At 44.9% G+C, this 20978-nt stretch overlaps 1 protein-coding gene across 5 annotated transcripts in view; it reads right to left on the reverse strand.

Moving 5' to 3' along the window:
- Positions 1-20978, reverse strand: part of KLF7 (Kruppel like factor 7) — a 60330-nt gene that overhangs the window by 22225 nt on the left and 17127 nt on the right. For 4 of the 5 annotated variants that reach the window (XR_006179557.1, XR_006179558.1, XR_006179556.1 and 1 more), the window contains exon 2: positions 8649-9261. Coding sequence is in view for 2 of the 5 variants with exons in the window: in XM_042874375.1 (XP_042730309.1) it covers positions 8649-9261 (613 nt within the window). In the remaining 3 variants the exon portion in view is untranslated. The remainder of the gene's footprint in view (positions 1-8648; positions 9262-20978) is intronic. The other variant, XM_042874376.1, reaches the window with a different exon arrangement.

Consider the following 20978-nt stretch of genomic DNA (forward strand, 5'->3'; position numbering starts at 1 on the left):
ATTAGAGATGGGGGGGAAAGAGGTTAAGAGCCAGATCCAATGTCCAATCAGTCTTTCCACGAACCTCAAAGCTCCGGATTAGTCCCCAGGGCCCTTGTCAAAGCTCCTCTACCAAGCCAGCTGCAGAGGATGTGAAAATAAATGATTTTTTTCAGCCTTATTTCTTGCAGACACACACACACGTAACACACATCCACAAAGCCTACTTGTCTAGCTGAAATGCAGAGGAAAGCAATGCATGCCGCAACGCTCAAAGAAATGGCAATACTCCATTTTCTACCCCACTCGCGAGGCCACCTGTAACGAACCCCACTGCAACCCGTGCCCCACACCAGGCGTGGGATGGCTGATGCCAGCCTTTACCTCCCTGGCTCTATTCAAACTTCCACTGAGACAAAGCCCCAAAACACCACCGCCCTTCCAAATCCCCTCGGCGCCAGCCTGGGCGCGCACCGGCCTCCCGCCTGCTAATTACCAGCCCAGGGGCGGCAGCCGGGTGGCACGGCCGGCAGCACCCAGCAGCATCGCCAGCAGCGCGGCTCCCCAATTAGCCCTCCAGAAGGACTGAGAAGGGGGGAGGAAAATTAAAATGTTTTGAAAAAAGGATGGATGGAGTTGCTTGGCAACACGAGGGCAGAGCAGCTGTGCAGCAGGGCTGGTACCCGGCTGGGCTGTCAGCGCCCTGCGCTTTGTGCGAGCCGCAGTGCCGCGCATCCCCTCCTCTCCTCCTGCCTGGCCCCACCAGCAAGGCATCGCTGCCTGCCCTAATTACACATTCTGTGCTGCTTCAGGCTGCCATTGCTTTGGTCCCCAAGAGAAGTTGTAAGAACTTAAAAAAAAATCTTGGCTGAGGGCTTTTAGTTTCAAATTCAGCACAGCTCTGCGAGCTCAGAGATGCAAGGCGAGGCAGCAGCAGCAGGAGATGAAAAAGAAGAAAAATTCAGCAGTTCACCAGGTCAGAATTTATGATTTTATCATTCTACAATTTGTCCAGGACTCCACAACAGACTTTTTTGCCTTTGTCTTTTTTGGTAAATTAGACTGGGGGGTGAACAATGGTGAGAGCCCTTCCCAGGACATGGTGTGTTGTATTCAGTGCAGAGCAGGCAGCAGATCTGCTCCTTGCACACTTGCGTATTGGTCCAAGAGTTTCTGGGAAATACTGTGCAAAAAACAAAAGTAAACACAAAAGATATTTGTCAGTGACTAGAACTGACCAAGAGAAAAACAACAAAACAATTGAAGACACGCCCACTTTCCCAACTATTAATGTTTTAAATTGGTTTTGCTCACATTTTTGCTAATGAATGTGATTTTTCGATTATTCAAACCATTGCAGTGTTGATGGTTCATTCTATTTACGTGTCACTTCCTTTTCTGCCCTCTGCCACTGAAAAAATCAAAGAAAGATGACAGAAAGAAAGTGATGCAGAGTAGCAGAGACAGCACAAGAATAAAACACGAGGGAAAATAATACCCATTCCTCTCTGGTTCTCAGTTGTGTCAAAAACAAAAAGAAGAAAGGAACAAGATTAGTATGCTTTTGTTCATTCAAATATTAGATTTGACTGGGAGGTGCACAAATGATTCCCTTTCCTCAGCTCTAAGGGAGATGCAAGCACATGGCTGGAAGTCACCCAGGTCATTCGTGCTGCCAAATAAAGAACGGCACAGATGTACTACAAAACCCCACTGCTGGGTGACACTGCATCTTCACAGAGACATCTTGAAAGACATAGATGTCTTGTGTATGAAACACACTTCCTAACACACATCCAGTGGCAAACAAAGCCCTGGAAAAGAATCACCTTTGTGGCTCTCCAGGTTTTGCAAAGGACTGACAATAAAATGCAAATCATTTTATGACAGATCACAGCTTAGTCCGCTCAAATTAATTTTCAACCAGATATTCACAGACAGAAGTCTTCTACTCAAAGGCAATTATTTCCCATTACACAGGCCAAGTTTTAGCTCAGCCTGTTGCATGGAGGAAGGCTCTTTTCTCCCTGCCCATCCCCAGCACACGTGCCATGTTTTCCTAAAAACCAAATATTTTTTCTCCACCTTCTAAAATAACTAACAGCAACCACATTGGAAAACTGCCAAATGTGGAAAATTGCAGCTTCGAGGAAAAAGCTTAACTAAGTTGCAGGTGACCAACAAGAAGGCATCCAAATGGAAGTTCATGGAGAATTAACCATAACGCAGTTCCACACAGTTACAGATTGAACAAAAGTATATGCAGGTATGAATGCCTGTATTTTTATGACGTTCATTTCCAAGAACTAATATGCACTTCTAGTGCTCTAATGGTCACTTGAGGTCGTCATAAAAAACTGGAATGACATTGCAAAATTGCCCAACTAATCTATTAAGTTCTCTCCATTGGTGATAGGAGTGAGTCCAGGCGTATCGGAGCCCAGAGATCTGCAGGTAAAGGAAGTCCTGTGCAGCATTTTGTCCTCCCCTTTCCAAAAGGGCTGCACAAGTCTTTAAAACTCCCCTCACTCAAAATTCTTGTTTCGTATTTATTTCAGCCTACAGCTGTACACTACCATTTCCTGCTTGACATTTGGTAACCAACTGGCTTTTGACAGTGGTGTTAGACAACAGTGTTCTGAAGACACAAACACGCTTTCTCCTGAAATCCAGCAAAACTGAAATAGACAATTTTATACACGAAATCTGCCCTTCAGGCTGCATCGTATGCTTGCCCTTCACCTACCTTCAAATACATTTTTCAGACTACACTGTGGTGCTATACCACGTGCACCATCTGCTCACCTGAGGTGGTACTCTGAGCCACATCCTCCATCCCCTTTGCTAGGTGACTCCGAGGGGTTCAAGGATGGATGGATGTGAGCAATGCACCGGGTGGCAAATGAGCAATGGCCTGCTGTAGCATTCAGAGGCACCTGCACTATCCCTCCCACTGCTGCTGACAGACGGCAAGCATCACTTTCTAGGTCTCCCTTGTACCAAAAGTCATCTCATATGGCAAACAATAGCTGTGTCTATTTTCAAGCCCCAATATTAAGACCATCTCCCTACCTGTGCTACTGAATTGGCAAATGATGGAGCAGAAACACAGGACAGGAGATTATGGTAACAGCAACCAAGCAATTGAACAACATGGGTGTGTTAAATGCCGAGGGCTGCTTTTGGCAGGGCCTCTCCTGCTGTCTGTGTCACTCACAAAGCGCATTGTCTCAGCCTGAGCTCTCACTGTAATAACAAAATGAGGATCTGGCCCAGTACAGTGAAATCATAAGACTTCCCTCTAATCTTGCCAAATGGTTAAATGGCTTCAAAAAGAAAAAGGTTTTAAAGAGCTCATGATCAGGTTGGGCTTCTTTTAATCAGCTTTAATTAGATTAAATTAAAAAAGAAAACAGAGCTAACAAAACACATCTTTCCAAATTGGCAATGCATCTATACCTCAGAACAAACCCAGGCATGAATGAAGGTCTTCCTCACACATCCCTCCTGCCTCGGTTCCCTTGCTCTTGTTTCCAGCAGCACATTCATCCACTACTTCAGCTGCTGCCATGGGAGTTTCCTCCGTGTCCCTTTGCCATGTCCCAGCCCCGCATGCAGAGCTGGGGAACTGTGGCAAAGCTGTGGATCTCTTGCTGTACACCAAAAATTCCCGGGCCCTGGCTGTTAGTCTTCCTGTTCTAGATATACTCTTCTCCCAATCGTTTTTCCCTTACTCATTATTCAGAAGCTTGCATCCTGCAGAACTAGTGCTTTGTGTGGCCACTTGTATTCTCTTTCTCATCCTTGGCCCTCTGTTCACCAGAGCCACCTCATCAGCACAACACAGCACTGCAGCTTCCATCCATGGATTATCACTGATGCATAGAGTCTTCATATTCTCTATTATTCTTTCACTTCAAATTAATCTTCTTCATTTATCATCCAGCCTTCCCACCTCAATTCTTTCATTTCCAAATTCTTGACACTTCCACTTCTAGCCCCAGCAATGTTGGAAAACTCTTCTCTGTCATTTTAAATCCCACCTTAAAATCCTTCCTTTCTTTAATGCTCTAATACTCTTGTGTACCTCTTGTCTTTTTCTTTCAAACATAGTAATGTGTTTTCCTGCAGGGTGGATTTATTTGTTTTGCTTACTCTCACCCAGCACTTTGGATCAAAGAACTGCATAATTTAAAATAAGATGTCATGACAACGTGAAGTAAACTCCACTTAAATAAGAGCTATCTTAAGACAGTATGTAGACTACTACTATCTGTTTATGTGGGCATCTCCTGATTGTTTTTGGCTTAAGAAACATAAGTAAAGATGTGAGGTGGCAAACTTACGTTAATTGGAGTTAATTTGAGGCTATATCAGATATCCTGGTTTTAGGTGTGTAAACTAAAAAAAACTGAAAACCTGATCCTCACAAAATGCAAACCCCAGGATGCTCTGGGGGTCACTCTTTATCATTACCACAATCTTCAGGATTTCCTGGTTAGATTATACATGATGCTTTATCTCTGGCCATAAAGCATCCATGTCACCTCATACCTTCCCCTGTACATTATGGCAAGGAAAGCTGATGTGAGCTGTTTGGTCAGGAGATAGAAATCTCTTCCACAGGTCTTTGATCCAAGGGAATCAGCGACTTCCTCATGACTAATCTGTCCATAGGTCACAGGTCAGCTCCCCCTTAGACATATTTGCATCCAGATACTCACCAGCAATATCCTGTTTTCTAATTTAGGAAGTACTGATGACTATACATTTTCTTTGGCTCACGCTAATTCCCTTCCTCTCTGTTCTCCATTATGTTGGCAATTCATCTCCATGCCTGTGTGAAGACTGGACTAGAATTCCTGTCTCTTAAAGGAGACACTGATGTCTGCTCTATGAATAAGTGTGAGAGAATGTGTTAGAGCTGGGTTACAGTGCCAGCCCCAGTGGCTCTTTTGCTAGGTTTTTTTTTCCTTCATCCCCATGCTGGCAGCACAGCCTTTCCAATCCTACAGCTCCTGTTTACAAGCACAGCCACCACTTCACCCCGGCATGACCTCTTTGCTGCCCTCTGACAGACAGACAGACAGTCCTGACACTGTTCCTAGCTCCTTTACACGTCCTTCACTTTAGGTGCTCTAGACTTCTTCGAATCCAATCGAATGTTTTGATTTCCCATTTCACCCAGACAATGTTTCCCCTTTCCCTTCCAGATTAAATTCTCCCCCAGAAAGATAATTGTTTCTCCCTCTCCAAAGGTCACTGAGAAGTTGTTTTCATAACCAGTTCAACCATTGATGGGCCTTACAGAACTGTCCTAATTTCTGAATGGACGAGATACAGGAGAACAACTAGAGAGGCTTGCACAGCACCACAAGCAACGTGGGATCTGACTGTCTCGGCTCTCCAGTGAAGCGAAGCCGCAGGAGTTGGGTTCCAACCCAGCGAGCTGCTATCAGTCTGCACTGCCTCCAGCCCCGTCTGGCTCATCCTGCTGTGAGGAAGGCCAGCCAGCCTCTGTCTGGTCAGCATTACGTATGAACGAAAGGAATGCAACCTCCTTCCGCTGCCTTCCACCCCGCAGCTCCCCGGCCTGTGGCTTTCTTGTTTTCATGCGTGGCAGTAAATCCCTTTCATCCAGCAAGTAGTGCACATGCAAATTGTGACCAGCCCACATCTACCTCCCTGCCCCACACTGAGACCTTTTTGTCTGTTGGAGCGCTCATGCCCACTTGCAAAGAGCTCACACTGGCAGACTGTTCCCTCGTGACATACTAACAAGCTACCAGCCGAAGGAAAGTATCTTGCAATCATTTCAGACCCCCTGGCTCAGCCACTAACTAAGCCTAGTGGCTACTAGCTGTTGGCACTGCTGGGTGCATTCAAAACTTACAGGACACACGGCTCACCGGCCACAAAAAAACAAAGCACTGATGGAGAATAGGGCTGCTTGTCCCCATTGCCGAAGGCGCGCATGGGAAAGGAAGCAGCCCTGCCATTTACAGTTCAATCCCAAATTTCCACAGCTAGCCCCCTCTGTACCTCTCTTCTACAGGAAGCTCCAGAGCTCCCTGTGAGGTAACCCCACTGCAGAGGTCAGAGTAAAAAGACGTAATGTCTTGACTATGCCACTTCTGATTGCTGTTAGTGATATCAAAGGAACAGAGCACTGAAACGGGACAAAGGGATCTAAATGACTTTGTGCTTGGACCCAAATAAGCTAGTTACATAGTCCTATCACACGACTCCCCAGCATTCACTCAGATTGCTCAGCTACTTTGAACTTTCCTCTGTGTGCAATGGGAGTCAGGTTCCTATCAGCTCCCAGCACCTGTAGCAAAGAGTTTAACAACGACGATGCATCAAGTCCATGCTGCAAAATCAAACCATGTTTTCTACACAGCTGTGGACAGATGGGATGTAAATGAGTATAGGATGCTTATTTGGCTGCAAAGAGGAGGGCTCCTCCTCTGGGTTTCTGTCTTGCCTCTCTTCTACTACTTTCCTGTTTTTCCCTAACAACCTTTGCTGCCTCTCTTGAACTTAGTGGATGAAATCAAGAACAACTCCACATACCAGTAAATAGTTTACAGACTGGCTAAACTCATGGTTTAACCAGCAAGCTTAGGCAGAGAGCAGAACCCACTATGTGAAGTGATGGGTGCTGTATCCACATAGTGCAGTGCCTTCATCCCAATACAGGTCTCCCCCATCAGCTGGCAAATGGACTTGCCCATACCATGCTGAGTACTGCTGTGGATGGATGGACACCGACACAACAATGGCACTGTGTGCAGTCTAAGGCTGTTCTATGGAAGTATCATGATGTTAGTGAGAAATGTTTCTTATCGTGGAATAACTGTAAAGCACAAGACATGACATGTTGATGTTATCCAGGGGAAGGACACAAAATTTGACCAGACCTAAGGATGGGTTCAAAAGCATGCAAAATCTTGTGTGATTTTGACATCAAAGGGTGGAGGTCTTGCAAGAGTGGCTAACAGTTTTCTCAGGATTCTTTGTCCCCATTGCCACCTGCTGGGTGATAAGAACATAGAAATTCCACAAGTTTATCCACCTAGGTGAACATCCTTGGCTAACTTCAGGAACAGCCGTGTAAGACTGTCACTTGCAGCTTGAAGAGGAACGCAGGGGCCACATCTGAACAGACAGGTTATCGTGCCAACTCACAGCCCAAACATATGCCAGGAAGGATAGATGTGCCCTTGGCTCACAGGGAGGCTTCCTCTGGGACATCCACCTGGGCAGCCCTGGTGGAGCCTGTGTCTCTGTGGTTACCCTCACAGCAGCACTGGCAGCACAAGGAGCCTCCTGACTGTACCACTGCAGGTTTTAAAATGAAAGCACTATTTTCACTGGCTTTGAAATCACGGAATTGAGAGAGAGGTCACTCCTGGTAAGGTGGCTATCTCCAGTAAAAGCACTAGAAAGCACATATTAAAAGATCAGAAACAATGCCTTTATGTCTTAATATGATTTATACTTCAGACCATGTAACTTTTACAGTGCTGCCTAGTACATGATGGATGCAGCTCTCTTAACAGCCCACACATTTGTTTGATTTACTGCACCGGTCCAACATGTTATTTTCTACCTTGCAAGAACCACCTCGCTTCTAGGAATCTGCGTGCATGATAAGATCATGAATTAAATGTGCAGTTATTGTAGGAGACCACACATTTTACAGTAAAATTGAGAAAACTGATTACAGCAATCCCTCTGGAAACAAGAATAATCACATGATAAGATAGTGCTAATGGGAATTTATCATCTCACATGTGAGACTTAGAACAAAGCAGCAACGCTAGCAAGCTGCACGGCTATTACTGCCAATGAATGCCAGCCGAAAAGCTACTGGGGACTGTGAACAAACGACAGGAGAGGAGGGATGCTGAACAGCCAAACTGAAGCCAATTTGCTATGCTTCAAGACACTTACACAGTAAAGCTTATATGCATCATTAATCAATACTATCCAAAATAACTGCCTGGTATCTTTCCATACATCCTATTCCCTCTCTATCTACTACTCCATCCAAACTCCATGCAATTCTCCCATTTGTTCTCACTGTATTTCATCACTAGTGTAGCCCAAAATAGTGAGATCTCAAGGGTACGGCATCTGTGTATGCACACATCTGCATCTACACACAAGCTTCCTCTCACACAAACATTATTCCTAAACTGCATATCTCAAAACTGAAATATGCTTTTTCCTTTCTCCTACACAAAAAGCAGCAAAAACCTACCCACAGTATTTTCTATTTGAAGCAATTAACACTTGACTAAAATTAACATTTTTAAAGCTGTCTTGGGAAACTGAATGCAGAAAACCGAAATTGGCATGCCCACAGTTCTACAATAAATGATACATCTTCCACCCTTTAAGTATCCTAAAATTACTCTCCATCAAGCCCCATAAGGCACATGAAAACTCAATGCATTGATGGTAGACCGCGAATTCCTCCATTCTGTTGAAAAGAGGAGATATTTGCTGGCCTGCCATAATTTTCCATTGCCCTGTTTCATAGATGGAGGCTTGGACTTTTCAGAAGAGATTTTTTTTCTCTTTTCTAAATGAAAATGAAAGGAGATGGTTACAGTTAGGTGGCAGGAGGACAAGATGAAAGAAGCATCCTACACAAGTACCTGTATGAGTCCTCTGGTGAGCCTTTAGGTGGGAGCTCTTTGTATAAACCTTCCGGCACCCATTAAATTGACAGCGGTGAACCCTCTTCTTGTTTTCTGGAGATGCTTCCAGTCCTGGTCCTCCTTGTTCACTGTCACTTTGCCCGCTCTTTATTGTCCCCGCGGTTGCTGCCGCTACACTCACTTTCATGGAGCTGAGGGAAGATTTCTTGGCCACCAATTTCAAAGTCACTGTGCCATCCACCGCCGAGAGAGTCTGTGAGGTTTTTACGAGGTGGCGGCTGAGCTCCGGAGAGGAAGGGGGTGTTAATGAGGTTACTGCATTGAGTTGGGCCTGGTTAACGGCCGTGTAGCTTTCTGTGGAAGAGCTGGTGGGCTGCAAGCTGAGGCACGTCTCAGACAGCAGCTTGTCCCGTGAGAGGATAATGTCCATGTTGGCGCTTTTGTCACACATACTCGTCTCCACCGGCAAAAGAATGGGATCCAGCCGTCGGATACTGTCCTCTGCATCTGGAGCTGAGGAGGCATGAAGGAAGCAGTCCAAGTCCTCACCAAAGCTCTCAGAGATCTTCCGTGGTTCAGTCTGAAGGTATCGCTCCAACTCGAGGCATGTCTGCAGTAGGGGAAGGGAGGGAAAGAAAGTGCTATTAGAGAGAGATCACAGCACAGCTCCCACCGAGGGCAGGGGAACAGCATGGCCCAGAGCCATTTAGAGACAGCACTCATGTGCAGCAGCCCCTCCTTAAAAGACGGCTGATTTTGGGAGGCATGGGGATTTGGCACTTGTTTGAAACTGCTCGGACAGAGGGCATGGGAATATCTGTGTATGGTAGAGGATATTATGGTAATGTAGGCAATAATAACTGGAAAGCATCCACTAAATTTTCATGGAAATCTGCACACAGCCGCATTTCAAATGTAATCTGGCAAACAATCACCTCTACATGAAACATTCAAACTGCCCAATCTCCTGGTGCACACAAAAAGTCACCTCTCCAGCAAATTCCTTCCTCTTTCTTCACACACATTACATTTTACTACAAACTTAACTCTGCATTGTTGGCTGAGGCCCAATCTTCTCCTAAAATGGCATAAATCTTAAGTAAATCATTTTAAGATAGAAAGAGGAGACAAAGAAAATCTCCCAGTAACAGCATAGCTTGTTTGAAGGGGCTGAGAGAAGATGAAGATGTGACAAGAAAGCGGGGACCTAGCGCCTCTTTTAGAGGGTTTTTGTCACATCTGAACAAGGAGACCTCCTGTATACAGAACACACACACAAGGACATGCACACAGCATCTTGAAAAGTAGGTGAAGATGCAGGCAGAGATGCTGCCGCATAAAAATGTGTTCCTACATCTCCGTAGCAGTGATTATAGCATTATAGAGGATGGGGTGAACCTACTTCTTGAATGTAGCTTGTATGAGCTGCCCGAAGCTAGCACTAGCACCAATAAAGCCTCCAGGCACCATCATGCTGCCCAGTGTTCTCCAAAACCAACATTATAGACTTTTATTATTTATAGAAAGCCGTTATCTGTAGTTTTGGGAGCTTTTAATGGAGTTTATTAGTGTTGTTTTTCATTTCTTGCTGCCTGAAAGGATAGTTGGTTTAATACCTTCACTGAAATTTTACAGGACTTAAAATAACATACATACCAACAGAGATATTTTTTTGAAACTTTTAAAAACTACTCCTCAGGGAACACTTTAAAGATATAAAGAAAGGGATTTTTAGGCAGAAATATTCAGTGCAGCTTAATGGAGCTAATGGTCCAACTACATCTCAACCTGGAAGCCCAACATCTGATTAAGAAACAAAAGCTTCCTACCGTTAGAGATGAGACAGAGACTCCTGTCTTTTGAGTACAAACCTCAATAGGAGCACAAAAAGGCTCCATTCACAGCTTCCTGGGAGCTAACATCTAACTCAGGATTATTACTTTCAGTGTAGCCTGGAAGCAACACTACTGTTTGCAGATACAAATTGGTGAGATGACATCCAGAGTTTCTGAATTTAAAAAAAGATTCTGTCAGACAGTTATCTATTTAATTATTTCATAATACCCGGTCATAGATTTGAGCTGTAGAGATGGACTTGGCAAAAACCAAAAAAAAATGGCAATTTATGCAAGCGAGAAGTGCTACACTTCAGTGGAGTCACATGAGACTGTGTATGCAATGTGTCTGGACTTACTAGTCAGCAATCTTGCCTTAAGCAAACCACCAAATGATCAAGTTGCTCAAACTTAGCAGGGGGCCTCACTTCTTTGTCTACCATAAAAGGGATCTCTGAAGAACTGTTTTTGCCAAATCCCTAGAAGGTGAAGTTGGTAACTTTTTGGGCTCCTGACACTCAGCAAGCAGAAGTTCAACCAGTGTGCCCTCCCAGAATTACCTGAAAACTGGCATCCACGAGCTGCAGCCCACAGCTTGGGCATTCTGCTGCCTTCTGCTCTGGGTTAACACTAAACTGCTGCACTGCCCCAGGAAACCAACGGGCTGCAACAACCACGTATCCTCTTTTCTTCCAGCAGTGATTTCAATAGACAACAGCAGACAAAAGCTGAAGCCAGATCATCAAAAGCCTCTGCTCTACCTCCTAAACAGAATGAGACTGAGGAACAATGATATGGACACTAAGTCAGTGCAAACTCAACATTCAGGACTTAGGGGATTCCCTTTGGGGGCAGCCAGCTCATTTCTCCAACAGCCTTGCTCCAAGCATCACGAGAAACCATTCATTTGTGCTCTCTGCTCTCACCACTGCTCCTTCAGCTGGATTTTTGGATTGGTTCCTATTTCCTGCTGCAACAATGTGACTTGGCCCTGTACATCCGCTGGGCTGCCCCTGAGGCTACCCTACTTCCTGAGCACAGCAGAAAGTTGGAAATGATGGGAATCAGCAATAAGCTTCACATCGAGGTGTCACAGCATCTGCTTCTGCTGCAACCTAACCTTGCTGGCTTGTGTGACAGCTGAACCTTTTCACCTTGAACCCACCTTAACTTGGGGCCAAGGACTTCCCCTGAGGGACAGGGGCAGGGGAGAAGGCTTTCAGCTTTCACTCAGGAGTGCCCTGTTCCGAAGGTCCATCTGATCTCATTCCTGAGGACAGCCCCTATGCTGTCCCTGTAGCACCAGCACCTACCGACCCTGCTCACTCTCCTCCCCCTGGAAAGCAGACACTTTGGTACCAGCAATGAGGGAAGCCATACTGGGGCTGCTCACAGTAACAATGGAGAGCTGCTCTTGTGGACACAAAAAGCCTACTTAACATGCAGTTCTGGGACTGGAGAATGGCCGTAGGTGGGGATCTGGCCTCTCCATAGATGAATTAAGGGATTTGGGGGTAGCTTTCCACGTGAACCCCACAGTTCTCCAGGATTGATCCCACACACAAAACAAAAGAAGCGATGCTTTTTAACTCTCCACATCATGTAATTTGGGCTTTCTGTCTCACTTAGCCTTAATCCAGTGGGGCAGAAATAGATCGGGGGCTAATAAATAGAAGGCTTCCAAAGTAAAATAAAAACATAATCAGAAATTAGGGATAGAAGTGGGGGAAAAAAAAGGAGGAGACTGGGACTGAAAGCCATTAAACGTGACAACAGTGGCAGGAGACTTCAATTGCCAAGACCAGAAAGCTGCACTTTGGCTCTGGGGCCCATGGGTGCAAGCAGAAGGTGCTGCTCCTTTAAGGCGCCACTAGCCCAGCGATAACAATAGTAGGCCTGACAGTTTTTTTAGCTTCACCATTAATTTTCCATAAAGAGCAGTTTCTCGATGAGCCCTTTTCAGGCAAAGCCTGATGCTTCAGAAACCTGTAATTATTCTTGGCTCCCCCCTCCCGCAGCCATTGCACCTGTGCCATTTCAAGACACCAGCTGGTCATGCCTTGCCTTCTGCCTCAGAAATCCAAAACCAGTGGATCAAGCCCATCTCCCCATAGAGAGGGTAAAAAACAACTCAAAGGAAAAGAAACAATATAACGAAGCCCCTCCCTCCCTCCTTCCCGCTCCCCTCAGTCCCTCCACCAAGTCAACAAGGGGAAGCTGAGCAGCGCTGAGCCGGAGGATCTCCATCTCATCTGCATGGCAGACAAAGCCCGAGGAGAGCTCAGGCCACAGCCTTGCGGCAGCCCGGTCACCTCCTACCTGCTGTCGAGGCAGGGCTCGGCCTGCAGAACAAAGCTTCCTTCCCCATATGCACTCCCTGGCATGTGCCAAGTACCTTATGTGACCTTCCCCTCGCTCGGGCCCAAATTGCCTGGGGAATGGCAAGCAGCGTTTTGAATGCAGCCTGGTTTTTTCACTCCTGCCCCAGCAAGGCTTAGCATTTTTAGGCCGTGTAAGCTTAACCCCTTGTCTTGAGCTCTGAGCTGGTGAAGCCACTCGGGCTGAGACCGCCAGCCTTAGGGACCTTCAAAAGCAGAAGCATAGTTCTTCCACCTCCACTCCCACAAAGTTACTTGCCGACAAGTGCAGCAAAACCTAACAATTCTGTGTGAGAGCAGCAGGACACTGACAAATACCCAGAGACATGAGCCCACACGGCTAGATTCAGACACTGGTGAAATCTACTGCTTCCACTTCCACCACCAGCCTGAGAGGACAGTGTTCCAGAGAGCATGAGACGAGAGCAAGCTGCTCCTGTTGTCACTGCCAGTTCTGCTGGATGTCTGGATTCTCAACACGTACTCATGCAAGAGATGGGGAGATTGCTCTAATAGATGTAATACTTCACATGTGCGAACTAAGCCTTCCTACACTGTAGGTTGCTACACAGCAAGTAACCTGATGGGTATTAAACTTTCTTACCCGGTGCCTGTAGGATTAGTTGCAATAAAGGCTTCAAAACTGTAATGGGAAGAGGAAGATATTTCCCTTCAGGAACATAAGAAGATCGGTAAGACTGTTGACTGCTGTCAAATGGTTTTTGCAGGGTAAGGATAAAAAGTGACCCAGCTACTTCAACCCACCTGCCGTGACTAACAAGGGTCATTCGCTTTGCCCCTTGCTCCTCAGTTTAGCCAGTTACAATAAACGTTGATTAATAGCTGAGAAATAATAATATATGACTTTGGTAAACTCCAGATACTTGCAGAAAGCCAGTGAGTAAAGGACGACCATCTGGCACATGCACGTTCCCCACAAAAACTCAGCCTGATTTCTTAATTTTGGATTCAATTACAAAAAGGTTCAGTTTCCCAACAGAGGTACATTTTCATCACCTACAAAAAATGATGGGTGTTTCCTGACTACACTCTGCTAAGCTGGGACATCTCTTTGTTCCCCACGCCATACCACCTCCTCAGCAGAGCAGCAGAATACACCACAAAGGACCACATCCTTCTGGCAGTACAAGACAACCACTGTAGTGCTGCTCTGTGCCTGGCAAGGACCTACTTCTTACAGAACGCAGTGGAGAAGAAACACACACATGCCTCTGAGAGTGGAGATGTGACACGTACCATTTTCAGCAGAGTTTAGCACTCACCTAACAGCAGCCAGCAGAAAGCCTTTACAGTATTCAAGCTCCTGTGTGTTTTGTACAGCTAAAGACAGGACAACACGGTGACAGTGAAGTTCAGCCAAGGATAAAACAAAAGCCCAAACACTTCAAATGATTTGAGGCCAGTTGGGGAAGACACCTAATCAACACGTTCAGTGGGTTCCTCTGTTTTGTTGATGCTGAAGTATTTTATAACATCTTGATTCTGAATTTTTCTAGCAGATTATGGGAAGTCCTCATCTGGAAGTGCTAGTTAATTCTAAGTGCCATTTTACTGCAGATAAAATGGGACATCAAGCACCGATCTTGGAAGCTATCCAAAACCTAATTAAGAAGTTGGATACTTAGATCAGGCTGTGACAGAGAATGAAAATGTCAGATGTGGTTGACAAGCAGGTCTGATCTACCAGCTCTGTTTACAGTACTTGAAAGGATTCTCTTTGCAGCAAATCTTTATTGGTGCAAAGCAGAATTATATATGCAGTAGCTAAGGTCAAATTCCATCCTCCATTGTGATCTCACCACTATCCACTGGCACATAAAAAATGGATCTCATTTGTAACATGAAAAAATTACAGACATGTCAAGACTGCAACAGAAGAGAAAACATCCTCAACCTGAAAGCATCCCAAAACAGTAATTCCAGGGTGAGGGTTACCATGGCTCAGACCAAGCTATCACAGCTTGCTTCCAGGTCCAGTGCCTGGTGTCAGTATGTCGTTCACCAGAAAAGTAAAAGCTTTCAGCTGCAGTGGCACTTGCATTTTGGTTCCTGGATATTGAACGGAATGCTGTGAGACAGCTCTGAATTAAGAGGAGTAAGAGGTCGAAAATTTACCTGCCTTTCCTGGAATGTCATGTTATTTTTCCCTTTAACCCTAAAGCAAGTTTTGAAAGCTCCATCTTCTCCCTGCCACCAAAAGCCTTCATTACTTCCTGAACAACAACAAACCCCAATACTCTTGCCCATCTATTCCAAGGTTGCCGTCTATTTCCAGGCAGCTGCCAAAACCTCCAGGTTTTCCTCTTGGCAACCTTTACTGGGCAGTTGCTAGTTGTCAAAAGCTGCAGCACATCTGAAGCCCAACATTTGGGATGGCATAAAATTAACAGAATTTTAGTACTAAAGTAAGTAGTTCCGCTAAATACATTCAGCAAAATGGGAAAACTGCACTCTGAAATAGTGCACTATCCACTCTGAGTGGATAGTAAGAAAAGATTTCAGCTAGGCAACAGCAAATAGTTTTTATTTCAAAGACAAGAAGGGCAAAACTCCTAGCCATGTGCCAGCGCATCCTGCCCAGATGTTATACAGTTCCTTAAGAAAAAGACAGCTATACTTTTCAGGTACAGTAAGCCATTTGCAGACACCTAACTCACGGCAAAATTCTGCATGCATTCTTAGCCCCCCTGTAAATATGAGGCAAATCCAAGTTAACTCTATGTCAACAAGCAGGCTTTTGCCAAGAGCAAAATCAGGCACACACATGGTCAGCAAAGATCAGCTGATTTACAAAGCCTTGTTTTCCTGTGGTAATTCCAGCGCATGCATGAGCTGCCAGGCCAGTCCACTCACAGAGGCTAAGTGCCTCTGCAGCCAGCAGTCTGGACTAGGCAAGTCTGTTAACTCTGTCATTTCTGTTGAATATTCTACACAGAACCAAAGTCTCTGCACATGTCTTCAAGATAATTATGACCTGTGTCCGTTTTTTCCCCCTGGTGTCAGCCCAAAGAGTGAACTCTTAAGGAAATGTATTTAGCCAAACCAGCCCATTTGCTATCATTCAGGCACAAAAACAGTCTCAGAGAATGTTCCCGTACCACGACCCTGGCAGCTTTCTCCCCGCGTTCTTTTCACAGCGTTTTTCTTCTGACCATAAAAGATACTGAAGTCAGAAGCCTCAACGTCATTAAGCAAAGATACCATTTAATGTAAGAAGTCTGCAGATTTACTTAAGGAGCAGCATCACAACCTTCACATAAACAGAAGCCATCTTCCTGTTGCTCTGGGGCATGATGTAACCAGGGTCAGCAAAGACTTTGGTCAGCCTCTAAAGCTGAAAGGAAAAAAAACACTTCTGCTATAAATTAGCAATTTCCACCAGCAGAAATGGGTAGTGAAACAAATGCCTCTAACAGAATAATCCACAAATCTAATCAAGAAGTCAAAATCAAGATTTGTTCCTCAATTAGTGATATTAAAATTAATCATATCAGTCAAATATTTTTGTAAATGGACAAACCATATTTGTTCACTAAATATCTGTGGTATTTGGGCTCCAAGCATAGAGAGTTTCAGTGCACTAGTTGTGAGATACTGAACAAAGGACTGCAGATAAGCATGGCTGAATTTGATAGGCATCTAGATTAAAAAATGGATGAAAGAAATCTGTGAACACTGAACCAGGGCTTTGGAGAGCTTGTGTTGTTTTTCTGACTGTTTAATAATGATAGAAAAAATATCTGAAGCAGTCACAACAAAAAACAGCAGCAGTGTCAGCAAAGGATTAAGGACGGCCAAATGAAGAATTCAAAAGTGGAGGCAGCCCATTGTGCTAGTATCAAAATATGATAAAACCCATGTGTGCTTACACATCAGAGCACGCACTGTCTGCTGCCATGCAGTTCAGACCACAAGTAGCCATACAAAAGCCCTTTAAGCTATTATATATAGATATGTATAAATAATGCCTTTCAGAATCTTTCTGAAGAGATCACTTCTTTGTGTAACAGCCTTGCATGGCTCTGAGTAAGCTGGCTAGTGACCCTTGCTATGAACTTTCCTCCAAACTTCACTGAGTAGGTATTTAACCTGTTGCTGTCCCACTTGGAAGCAGCTTTAATTTATATATATAAATAGCAAAAAGGGACAATTAGCTTCTAGAAGTGCCTATTCTAGCTCCCACTGAAATCAAAGGATCAGGTTCAAAGCATGCCCCAGAGTGTGGTAAACTTCTCACAGGAAATGGATATGCTAAAGTAAATGCTGACGGCTGTGAAATGTACAAAGTAGAGCAATATTTTAGGTCTCGATCCTCAATTAAGATTCATCCCTACGAAGTATTGCTGTGGGGTTACAGAGCAGAACTGGATTCCTTGTAATTAGTCCGGATTGGATCATGAATGAAAAAAATGTACTAGCTAGAGATGTTTCATTAACATCCAGAGATAGCTTCACATTTCCTCATCAGCTGGCACTAATGTGTACACCGGCTGTGCTCTCATGGGCTCAGGCAACATATTTGCAAGCACAATTTTTCACAATTAACTAAAATCTTAAGAGGAGGTGTCATCAATACACTCGACATGCGGTACATTTCATAAGAGAGCATTCTGGGTTGTGAGGGCTGTGAGTCACCTCTGCTCTGACCTAAAAACATATGAAACAGGAGGATGTATAGCATTGAATTCCTAACCCAAAAATGTCCCGTTCCTCACCTTAAATTTGTATGACCAACATCCGTGTGCTGGGACTATTGCACCTACTCCACACACGATGCTCATTCACTGACACATCTCACGGCTCATAAAGACCTTTTGTACATTGCCTTTTGAATTGTTTTTGGCTGTGAGGAGGAAGAGGTGGGGACCTGTCTGGGAAACAGGAAGCAGGAGGAAGTAGGGGAATACGGAGTAGAATAAGGTCAGAACTAAAAAGAATAGAAGAGCATTTATACCATTTCTAAACCACAATAAACACACAGGACCAAAGTCTGCCTCAAGCCATGCAGGGAACAGAGCGCTGTTTGGCTGAAGTTTAAACTCTTATGTGAACACAGCAATGGTCTAATCACTCCTACAAAAGCCATTTGCTGCTTTTTTCTTTCTCCTTTTTTAAAAATCATTTGGGCAATTTGTTATCTTACAAGAGCAAGAAGATGCATGTGCTGCTGTGATAAATATGCCAGTCTGAGAAGGGAAAAGAGAAGACAGCAGCCTCAGGTTTCACCATCACACTGAGAAAAAACTCAATCCAGAAGCAAAGCGATGGGAAGCACAACCGGATCCTCAGCTGGGGTAAATCAGCACAGAGCAGCACTGATTTCATTGTTCCTGTTTACATCAGCCGAGGACCTTGCCAACACTCCAACTCCATGAAGTTCTGCTCTAAATTATCACCATTTAACTCTGGCTTACGTGAAGCAGAATTTGACATGTTCTTTGATGGCTGGAGATTGTTACTTTATATTACAAATCTTGTCTACTTTATTAGGAACGATGTGACCCAAATGGAAAAATTGGAAGAATTTAAAAACACCACATCCTGATGCTTGGATTGGCTTAATGTGGGCCAGCAGTGTATTTGGAGGTACTCACTATCAGGTTACTGCCATGTCTATCCCAGGATTTTCATCATTGTACAGAAAAAGAAGTCTTCATGTATCCCACTGCAGGTAAACTTGCCTGTTAGTCAACAGCAGGTGCTCTTTAAAGGATACCCCCTTGCTGCCAAGAATGTTTTCCCATTGTTTTTCCTTTCTGTGTTGCACTGCCAAAGCATTTGTGCCAAAACATAAGCCATCAGGGATTCTGATCCAGCCTCAAATCTCACAGACGGTGCACTTGTGCTGCCACACGCCCCAGTAAAAGCAGCAGGGTCCTCTTTTTAAAGCAATTTGCTGGAGCATACTGGAAAAGAGCCTGCCAGAATTGGCCCAGCCACTCACCAGCAACACAGGTGCCTGCCCACAGGCACCTGAGGAGACCTGTGTCCCCAAAATGCCTTAGACCAAACATAAAGGAATCTGGCACATCCTTTTGTGGATACTATTGGCAAGTTGAGGTGTGCTGTCAGATCTAGACCGGGTAGTGCTTCCTCCCCATGAAAGAGATCTTCCCTGCATCAGTGTAGTTTGCAGCAGGCTGTACAGCTAGCAGCTGCTGCATAAGATGGACAGCTGGGAGATGCCACCAAGAGCCCTCCCATAACTGACTTAAGAAAGCTCAGCAGGTCCCATCACCAGCTGCCTGGAGCCAGAACACCTCTGTGAGCCAACTTACACAGGCAAAGCTCTCATTCTGACTTGTTCAGTCTGTTGATTGTGGACATCCACCCAGTTGTTACGGGTTTTAATACACTGCCATATGAAAGTGCTATTTCAGGACAAAGCTATTAATAGTAGTAGCAGCCAGAAAATAGCCTAGAAGGAATGCAATGTCTTGGTATTCCTGGAAGATCTAACAATTTCCCAGCATCCAAGAGGCCAACATGGTCAATTCAAGATTTTTCTGTGCACAAGGGCCTTGCTCTTTTGTTAGAGGATCTAACTATGCAATAAGCCATCATGACATCCTCCACAGAAATGCCCAGTATGGATACTTGCCGAATGCCAGGTCTGCAGAGATTACAACACAAAGTCCCAGAGGGTGGAACTACATTACTGCAAGCAGAGGCTGAGTGCTCTGGCGAAGCATCAGGAGATACTGACGTTCTGCAGCAGCAGGTGAAAGAGGTGAAGGATGGGAGAGGACCTGATTAAGACCTGCTCAGAAAGCTGTCTGATACAAGTATTTCCCAAAGCCTCTTCCTTCCAGGCTCTTCCCCCACTAGCATCCTCTCCTTCCTTGCTCCTTCACACTGTATCTCCTCAGCAACATTTTACTTTGGCAGGAACCTTGTGGTTAAGGCAAGGCACTGCCCCTGGTCATGCTCTCTCTCCTGGCAACCTACTCTTTTTCTCCTGGCAAAGCGTCCCTGGAAACATTGGAGAATACTGTGCAAGACTGCCAGGCCCTGCCTCAAGTTTTTCCTGGCATTTGTCCCTCTCAGATTAATTGGGAAGGTTCCCAAATTAATTCCAGGTCCGTAATGAGCACAACACTCGGCACCACCTTCTGAAGGTGAGGGCATCTCTGCTGACAATGCCGTAAGGCTTTCAGCATCCATTCTGCCTGTACCTTACTGCTCAGAGGATCTTACTGAGACCTTTGGCTTTCCAGACCCATCCTTAAGTATCGTATTTGAGTAAACCGAATGAGACTTGCCACTTTCTCCAACATTAGAAAGCCCTAATGATGTTGCTGGGAGTTAGAAGATAACACACTCACAGCATAGAGCCTTACTGAACCATCACACACATCTCCAGTTCACTGCAAACATAAAGGGTTTGGTACAGGGTACTCTGGTCTCTCACTACCCTCCAGAACAGAAACAAACAGAACTCATTTACCAACAAGGAAAAGAGAAACAAACTGTGGCTATTATAATCCCAACAGCAGACATGCTATTGGGTCTATTTCCAACTCAGACATTTTAAAAATTTAGTTTACCTTAAGAATCTTATTTTCCCTGATTTTCCTTTTCTATTTATTTAAGACCATATAGTACCTTCTACAGTAAGTCTGCTTTTGTAGGGCAGCTGTATACTGCTCCTTCCCTCTATTGCCTTTTTGCAATGAGATGGAAATCTCTGCTATCATGGCCTGGAAGACTGCGGCCAGGCTCTCTCAGCTTGATCTGTGGGAAGGGGAAGAGCAAGGACATGTTCTGTTGCTGAGGTACAACAGCTCTCCTGTTGCAGAAGTGGTGTCCCCATCCTTGTGGCACAACCAACCCTCCCCATCATTTTGTTTATCATCAACATTGCTTAAGTCATTTTTAGTAGCCCTCACAGGCAGGGTCTGTTGCCAGCTATCATCATCCCAAACACTTTGAGAACTCTGTCACTCTGCTATGGTACAATCTCTGTAACAGATAAACACAAACATCATGTTCCCCCACGTACAAATTACAGCTTTCAGGAACTGCAATATTATTTTGGTTATAAACACATAAAGGTAACCTTTATGCTAGGCAAGGAGGAGTTGCACAAGAGA

The sequence above is a fragment of the Lagopus leucura genome, unplaced genomic scaffold (assembly GCF_019238085.1).
Source record: "Lagopus leucura isolate 7727_CA_CO unplaced genomic scaffold, USGS_WTPT01 Super-Scaffold_100012, whole genome shotgun sequence".
Taxonomy (NCBI): Eukaryota; Metazoa; Chordata; class Aves; order Galliformes; family Phasianidae; genus Lagopus; species Lagopus leucura.